This window comes from Eleutherodactylus coqui, chromosome 5 (genome assembly GCF_035609145.1).
Source record: "Eleutherodactylus coqui strain aEleCoq1 chromosome 5, aEleCoq1.hap1, whole genome shotgun sequence".
Lineage (NCBI taxonomy): Eukaryota > Metazoa > Chordata > Amphibia > Anura > Eleutherodactylidae > Eleutherodactylus > Eleutherodactylus coqui.
Genome location: NC_089841.1, coordinates 142,746,254 through 142,755,386, shown reverse-complemented (window position 1 = coordinate 142,755,386; position 9,133 = coordinate 142,746,254). Strand labels below are relative to the sequence as shown.

At 46.4% G+C, this 9,133-nt stretch overlaps 1 protein-coding gene across 1 annotated transcript in view; it reads left to right on the top strand.

The window, feature by feature from the left end:
- Window positions 1-5,034: 5,034 nt before the first annotated feature.
- ZCCHC8 (zinc finger CCHC-type containing 8) overlaps window positions 5,035-9,133 on the top strand; it is a 34,766-nt gene continuing 30,667 nt past the window's right edge. Inside the window, exons 1-4 of the mRNA XM_066603310.1 lie at window positions 5,035-5,250; window positions 5,351-5,391; window positions 7,530-7,601; window positions 8,524-8,629. Of these exons, the coding sequence (XP_066459407.1) occupies window positions 5,074-5,250; window positions 5,351-5,391; window positions 7,530-7,601; window positions 8,524-8,629 (396 nt within the window). The 5' untranslated portion in view covers window positions 5,035-5,073. The remainder of the gene's footprint in view (window positions 5,251-5,350; window positions 5,392-7,529; window positions 7,602-8,523; window positions 8,630-9,133) is intronic.

Here is a 9,133-nt window from a genome sequence, read left to right as displayed (position 1 = left end):
TCGTTTGTTGTGAAATCTGTGCTCAAATCCACAGCAAATAATTGACATTGGATCTAAAATCTGCAGTGTGCGGCAATGTTGCTGCAGATTCCCCAGTGAATGTTTTGTGATTTCTTATGGAGTACTGTGCAAAAGTTTTAGACAGATGTGGAAAAAGTGCGACAAAGTAAGAATGCTTGCAGAAATAGAAGTGCTAATATATATATATTTTTTCAATTAACTAAATTCCTTGTGAATTAACGGAAAATAAATGACATGACATTTTGCTTTCAAAACCGCATCGCTTCTTCTAGGTAGACTTGCACACGGTTTTTGAACAAACTCAGCAGGGAGGTTATGCCAAACATCGTGGACAATAAACCACAGATCTGTTTATATAGGCTAAGGCTGCATCCGCACGGGTTACAAAATATCCTTACAAAACATTGCTCATGTGAAAGAACCCATTGGAAACCATGGGTTTCACATTGCAGCAATGATTTTGTAGCCAGTGCGGATGCAGCCTTACTCAAATCCTTCTGTCTCTACATGAAATCCCAGACAGACTCGATGATGAGATCAGGGCTCTGAGAGTGCCATATCATCACTTCCAGGACTCCTTGTTCTTTACACTTCATAAGATTGGCTGTATGTTTTGGGATTGTTGTCCTGCTGCAGGAAAAATTTGAAGTCAATCAAACGCCTTCTGTTTTTGAAAATAATTCTCACTGTGCTGCATTTTTTCCACACCTGCCTAAAACTTTTGCACAGTACCGTGTTTCATCCACAGGGCTCGTATTGTAAATGCTGCAGATTTTCTGTGTAGAGTTGCATTGTGGAAAATCCATAGCAAATACTGTACAGCAATATCTTCTTTAGGGCTCATGTCCACGGGCAAAATATGATTTAAGATCCGCAGCGGATCTCCCGCATGCGGATCCGCATCCCATAGGGATGCATTGACCACCCGCGGGTAGATAAATACCCGCGGATCGTCAATAAAAGGGATTTTAAAAAAAATGGAGCATGGAAAAATCTGGACCATGCTCCATTTTCATGCGGGTCTCCCGCGGGCTTCTATTGAAGCCTATGGAAGCCGTCCGGATCCGCGGGAGACCTAAAATAGGAATTTAAAGTATTTACCATCCGTAGCGGACCGGGAAGGTCTCCTCTTCCTCACGGCCGCATCTTCCTTGCTTCGGCTCGGCGGATGTGCCCGGCGCATGCGCGCGGCACGTCGACGACGTGCCGGCGCCAGGAATTCATCCGCCGGCCGAAAATGAAGATCCGGCCGTGAGGAACAGCTGACCTTCCCCGCCCGCGCCGGATAGGTAAATGCTTTTAAATTCTTATTTTCGGCGCTCATGTCCGCGGGGCAGGAGGGACCCGCTGCAGATTCTCCATGGAGAATCTGCAGCGGATCTTATTTTCCCCGTGGACATGAGGCCTTAGGCTGCCTGTCCACGGACTATAGTTTATTGCGTTACCCGTGGCGATAATCCGGCTGTGGGTAACGCAGTGAACGCTTCCCATAGACTTACAGTGGAAAGCACAGCCCCGACATCCACGAGTAATGAATCATAGCGATTCTCCGCTTGGGGGATTCAGATCGCGGCATGCCGCGGTGAGCCTGTCTGTCAGATAGGCTCACCGCAGAGACCTGGAAGCTCTCCCTCTGCTCCCCCGCTAGCAATATTCCGTCACGGCCGTGGAGAGGGGGCCTTATGAAAGAAAACTGTCAGCATGCTACAATAGATGCTTGAAAAGTGTTCTAAATACGCTCACCACAGCGCAATGTGTTTGCGTATGAATGATGTTGGATAGAGGTACGTTTGCACACGTGTCTGCGCATAGTACTGTACTTTTTGTGCAAGCAGGGACAGTTCATATGTGTGATAATTTTTCCATGGATTAATATGCTATTTTGCTTAATAAGGTCCAGGTGTTTTCTTTTCCTCTCATTTTGTGCAGTATTTAATGCTACACCTTGCGTATTTGCGCACCTCCCATAGACTTTTATGGGGGCCTTTACTGCACAAAATGCAGAAAAATGGAACAGGGCCTTCTTTTTTTCCATATGCGCAAAACCAGCTCATAAGAACGAATCCATTGAAATCAATGGGTTCTATTCTCTGTGTTTTACATTCATAGATTCTGCGCACACAAACACCTGCAAAAACACGGTAGTGTAAAGATGCCCATAAGAAGAACTTTATTTTTTGGGTGGTGGGGGAAAAACGATCACAATATCGCTGACCTCTGCTGCAAAGAATCCAGTTCTGTAGTTGATCCCGTCCAGACTGTGTATTCTGCACTTTTCTTCTGGCCTCTAGGTCACATGACCAGCACTCTGACTCACTTGCGCCCTGCAGTTAATGATGCAGCTTTATGTCAGCTGCCATAAAGAAAAACAATTTCTGTTGCCATAGTAACCAATCACAGCAACTTTCATTTTCAATATTACTATAGGCAAGAGTTTTTCTTTGGCATAATAGTTGGCATTAAACCTGACCCACTGGTGTAACTATAAGGGATGCAGGGGATGCGGTTGCACCCAAGCCCAGGAGCCTTAGAGGGCCCATAAGTTAGTGCTTTGAGATTTTTGTGCGATACGTTTTTAACATTAGAAAGCCCAATTGACATTTGCATTAAAAAACACACGTGTGGAAGCCCTTAGGCTTGGTTCCAACAGGACAGAAATTCCGTGGAAATCTCGTGGCTCGGCCGCACCGAAAAGCCACAAGATTTCCACAGGAGAGCCGCAGCTTCAAAACCCGCGGCATTTCTGCCCGGCTTTGCCGTGACAGATTGGCTGCCCCGTGTGGATGAGATTTTTGCAAAATCTCGTCCACATGGCTGGCTAATCCCGTGATTAGTTGCCGCACAAAAATTCCACACGGAATTTCCATGGCAAATCCATCCCTTGTGAACCCAGCCTAAATCTGCTATTTTCAATTCCGCATCAAAATCCACAGATTAGCAGTGCGGCTTTGGTGCTGAATATCCTGCAGGAGGGTATATTCCGCAATGCAGTGGCATTGAATGGTTGTGATTTGTTCTTCTAGCGCTGCATTGATTGGCTGAGCTGCGGCACTCGAGAACCAATCAGAGCCAGCGCTTCCTGAAGGCAGGAATCATGAACCTCCTAACCAGGAAGCCGTGACTGAAGACTACAAATAAGTACCAGAGCTGTGGAGAAGTGCAGCAGAGCGGACAGTGTCTGTTAGGTAATGTATTGTTTTTTCTGTTTGTTTTAAATGTAGCCAGGGCTTATTTTTACGGTAGGGCTTATACTTCAAGCCCCCCGAAATTCCTGACAAAAGAGGGCCCCAAAATTTCAATATTGCTGCGATATCGCACAGAGCACAGCTGCAGTATCGCTGTCGCTCATGAAAAAGAGGTCATAGCTGCATGTTGCAGAAATAATCCCCATGTGTGAAAGGTGCCTTAAGGGGGTTATTACACGTTTATGTTTTTCCTTTACAAATTAAAAAAAAACAAGTGTTTCTTGGAAATTTCCATGCGTTTAACATCACTGAAAATAATTACTATTAATTATGCAAAACAAGTGGCCGTATTAAAAAAACAAGCTTTTAAGTGTGATTTTTTTTTTTTTTTGTGCAGATTTTTTTATACACGCTTGTAATAGCACCCTTGGGCCGGCTTCACACCAGCATAAGCGCATTTGTGTGTGTCTGAGCGCTGCATATACGGAATGAACAATGCTTTTTTGCATGCGCATTGGTGTATTTCACTATACTTTTTGCCCCTATAAGGCATGTTCATTTGCGCGCAGCAAAAACACAGCGATTAAAATGGCTAAATAGTTCCAAATGCGTTCTACTTGCAAGTGCAGTGTTTTACGCATCTCCTTGTGTATTGTGCATGCATTTGCGCATTACCCATTGACTTCTATGGGACCTTTGGGGTGAAAATATGCAAAAAAACTAGCATGTTCCATTTTCTTTTTTTTTGCATGACTGAAATGTGCGTGCAAAATACGGAAATGTGAACGACCGATTGAAATCAATGGGTTCTTATTCTCTGCTTATTGCATGCACAAATACGCCCGTGTGAAGCCAGTCGTAGGCCTGGGAGCCTAGCCTGAGCGCTGAAGGCCTGGAACGCTAGTCTTTGACTGTATCCAATGTACAATGGATGCCACATATTGAACAAATATTTGTTATTTATTGTTTCTTAAAATGATCCTCTAGGTTCAGGGAAAAATTCTGTTGTGGGACTGGAAGAGTTGGGACTATATTACCTGCACTGGTTCTGGTCCCGACTTTACAGCCATCCAAGATGGCCCTGCCATTTTCTATGCAGCCAATGCACACTGCACTATTGGCTAGTGCTGGTAATGTGAGCAGCACTGGCCAATCAGAGAGCAGATATAGTGCATTGGTAGTCTAAGGCCAGCTGCACACAACTGGGTCGGAGTCTGCAGCAGAATCCGACGCTGTACCCAGCCAACACCCGATGGAAGCCGTCCATGCAGAATCCGCACAGAAACAGAGCATGCTGCAATTTTTCTTCCGCCAGCGGAAAATCGCAATTGATTTCCACTTGTGTGCAGGAAAAAGAGTTTTTTTCCATAGCATGCTATGGGCAGTATTTGCTGCAGAGTCTGAAGGCGGACGCCTGTTCCGGATTCGGCATTGCAAATCCGTCCGTGTGCAGGTGGCCTTACCCTACCAATGTACTGTGAGGATTAGGTCATTTGAAGATTGCGTTGGCCATCAAACCAGCAGATTGGACGGACATCAGAGAAGAACGAGTGCAGATAATGAACTACTTGCTTCCTTCAGCCAGGGACAGAATTTTGCCCCAAAACACAAGGGTTGTTTTAACTTATAAATCATTGAAAAGATTAAAGTAATCACGCAGAATTATGGAGGCTCCGACCACCCTGATATAGGAGGTGAACTGCGCTGCAAGAAGACTATAATCAGGCCTGTAGTCTGACGCTCTCTGATTTGGCCTTCAGTCTCATGCCAGAAGTAAAGATGGCCGCCGCGCACGGCACGTATTTGACGTCGCGGGACGTGCTTTCTTTATCTCTATGGTACGTCTCTATGACCGGAGGTCTGGAAGATGGCGGAGGTGGAGTTCGGGGATAGCGAGCTCTTTGAGCAGTTGGACGATGATGCGGTTCCTCAAGCGGTTCATGTGCGGTTTGACCAGACGGAGGACAGCGAGGCGGAGTCCAGCAGCTTCCAGGAGCAGCTCGCCAGATGCGAAGAAACCATCAGCCAGCTGCGGGCGGAGAATATCCTTTATAGGGGAAGTGTCGGCGCGGCGCTAGCGCGGCCGCTGCTGTGTGCGCTGCGCTTATCACTTATAGCTTGCTTCCTTAACCAGCCGCGCACATCTGGAGCTGCGGAGGAGGCTGACCATTCTCTCCCGACCCAGGTAGGACACGAGCACCCCCCGCACGGTGGGATGGACGGGGCCGGGGTTAGCTGATATATACTGTAGGGGAGGGTCCACCCTGCAGGAATGGGGGGACCCGGTGATGTGCGGCAGCGTAAGTGATGTACTGATATTGGATATACACGTACAGCGTCTGTTCAGAGCTATGGACGCAATAATGCCCCACGTTGCGCTATTTTTGTCTATGGAGTTAGCGGTGCCTGTTGGTCAGCGGCAGCGACGTGTTGGGTTCAGCACTTGTATGTTTTAGGACAGTCAGTCAATAGACCTTTAGAACGCAGGTGTGAACTCTGCCCTGGGGCTCCTCTACACCAGCGACAATCTGAAGGAAGCGTTCAGTCTAAATGTACGCACGACTGATCGATGACTGCGCTCGCCGTTTAGTTTCTATTTCCTTACATGAGCTGAACTGTCCTTCAGTTTTTAAACAGGCAGCCATTCGCCTATGAAGCACTGCCTGCTTAGGCCGCCTGCACACGAAGCTGATTTCCGCCGCGGAAGACCTGCGATTCTTCGCAGAAATGAACGGCAAGTGTTTGCGGGCGATTGCAGATGCAATTGTTTTTCTGCACAGATGCACAGCCTATCGGCCGCGGAAAACTATCACAAGCAGGGGATAACGTCAGAAAGTTAATGCCCAGACGCCATTCTTGTGCTTTTCTGGTGGTGAGTGCTTTGAGCCGCCTGCAGACCGGCATACTGCCCTGTGGGCTTGGGATATCCAATACCCTGATACTGCGGTGGGCAACGGGGTGTTCCACTATGAGAACCGCTGTCCTGCACTGTCTTTTTGCCAATTTCGTGCTTCTTTCCATTAATTTTATTATGTCTCCTAGCAACCTGCAAGCTTACCGCATTAAAATCTGCGCCCATCCGCATTGCAGTTCCGGATGTACTTCAGTTCAAACACTCCTATAGAGATCAATGGAGCCCGTCTGTGTGAAAAAATGTGTATATATATTTTTTGTGTTTTGCGCAAAAAATTGGAAACCGCATCCGCTTGTCTGCTTGAAGCTGTGGAAGCCAATGCCTTCCAGTGGGCAGCTATTACAGTGGACCTTACGCATGGGTGCCGATCACGGATTCGGCAGTTAAAATCCGTTTGTGTGGAGGCAGGTGGGACAGTTCCCAGCCCCCTCTACCTCCATTCACTAGCGATGATCGTTTGTGTAAAAGCACAGGAATGGTGGTTATCTCTGGGACCACCTCTCTGGCATCTGCAGGTTGTCCAGTGTAAAATCCCCCATAGACAGACCAGTCAGCCCTGTAAAGGCGCTATAGAAGATCCCTCCATAACGTACATTGGAGAGCCACATCCAGCAGTTCTGGCTTTAAGGAGTTGTAGCAGAATCCTAACTCTTTAAAGGGGTTGTCCCGCGATAGCAAGTGGGGTTATACATCGTGCATTAAATATTGGCCATACAGAAGTTATACACTTGCCCCTCCGGTGCTGGCGTCCCAGTCTCCATGGCGCCGACCAAAGCCGCCTTCTCCTTCCATTAGACGCGCTTATCAGACACCTGTCAGATAGGCTCACCACAGAGACCCAACGGGTCTCCCCCTCGGCAGAATATCGCTAGCGATATTACGCCTCGGCCATAGATGGGCAGCCTTAGAGTTCCATTGCACTGCTGGAGAGCTACAGGTGAGATCAGATGGAAGCCAAGGACAGATTTACCATTGTTCAAAAACTCATCATCCTACTTCTTCTTTTTTTTGCTGTGTACATAGCCATGTGGGTTTCTTATTTTGCAGGATGAGTTGTATTTTTAATGGCACCATATAATGTATTGGAAAACTGTTCCAAAGTTTTCAAGTGGGGTGAAATGTAAACCGCAGGTACGCCCTTTTGCGCTTTTGCAACATTCATGTTGCAGTAAAAAGGACATGCTCACTTCATTCTGTGCAGGAGTACCAATATGAGAAATACTATGCTTCTATATTTGTTTGTTTTTAATAATAAAAAAATATTATAGCTCTTGGAACGCTGGGATAAAAAAAAATGGCTGGTAGCTAAAGGGTTAATGTGGCCAACAGAATACTCCTTCTGTATGTCCTGAACAGCCCCTTACATCTTGTCTTTCACACAATTAAAATGATTATTCCTTATCTTTTAGTGGCTTGTCTATGGAAGATAAGTTTGATGGACCACTACTGCAGATCTTATTTATGAATCATGTCATTTCAAAGTAAGTTGTTTGATCTATTGTATGAGACTTTAAACTTTTGATGACCTATCCTCAGTATAGGTAAACAAGATCTACTGGTCTGGATTTCCCCCCCCCCCCCCTCCCCCCCTACCTGCGCGCGATCAGCACATTGCTTGAAATGCCACTCTGTACACTGTGCAGTGGCCTGTAATGGTACTGCAGGCACAGTCCCCGATCACTTGAATGCGAGCTGTGCCTGCACTACTATTCTGAGCACATAGAGTTGTGTTTCCGTCACACTGCAGCGCCAGCAGTCAGCTGATTGCCAGGGGTCCCAGGCAGCGGACTCCCACTGATATATTGCACAAGTGTTGGCAGCCACCACTAACACTCACGCTTCATCGATAATGGATGGGCTGAAGTCCCAAATCCAGATATAGTCCAGCAATTAACGGTAAGTCGTAAGCATTAGCACTTCTATAATCTCCCCCTAACATATTTGTTAAATGTTGATGACCTCTCTTCACGATATTGTAGGACATCAATCTTTTAAACCTGGGAAATCCCTTTTATCTTAAGTTGTTTTGTTGCAGTTTTTACTGTGCGAGTTGTATACAAACTATTCAATGGAAAAGCCCCTATCAGCAGCCTTAGGCCTCCGGTCCATGGCCGAGGTGGAATATCGCTAGCCATATTCTGCTGCGGGGGAGGAGTTGGGAGCGCTGACAGGTTTCAATGGTGAGCCTATCTAACAGATAGGCTCACCGCAGAGAAGCCCGGCAATCGCAGCATGCCGCGATTTAGATCCCGCGAGCGAGGAATCGCTATGATTCTCCGTTCGTGGACGCCGACCCTGCGCTTCACATAGCAACGCTATGGAAAGCTTTACACAGCGTGATCCGCCGGCGGATCATCGCCCATGGACAGGCAGCCTAATTGTATGACTATTACTCTTCTTTAGGCAGTATCATCAAGAAATTGAAGACTTTGTTTCACACCTCGTCCAAAAGCATGAAGAAGAAAAGAAAACTGACCCTGAAAAGACAATATTTAATGTTAAGCCTCAGGTAAGACTATTTTTTACAATTTCTGGCATAAAGTCTTATTTTTCTTAAATCATTTATATATTATAGGTTTCCTTCTTAAAAAGTGATGCCATAATACTATGATATTATAAGACTATAATTGGAGAGGGAGGTAAGGGGCATAGGTCCAATCTTTGGGATTTTCATCAGTTTTCAGTTATTTTTGTAACTTGAATATTTGATCCTCTGCTCCTATAATGTGCAGCAGGACTTCTGTATTGCAGTGTATTGGTACTGTGGATTTGGCAGGCGGCCTGGAGGTTATTGTTAGACTTCTGGCTGCCATGGCAACCCATCAGCACCCTGGATTACATTGCGGGGGCTGAGGGGGGTGACAGAAGGAGCCATCTTCTGTTAACTTAAATGCCATGGTCAGCGTTGACTGCTAAAGAGTTAAACAGCTGGAATCTGAGTCCTCTCCAACCATGGCAACCAGTGCAGGCTATCAGCTGTATAATATAGATGTCACCTGCAAATGATGGCATT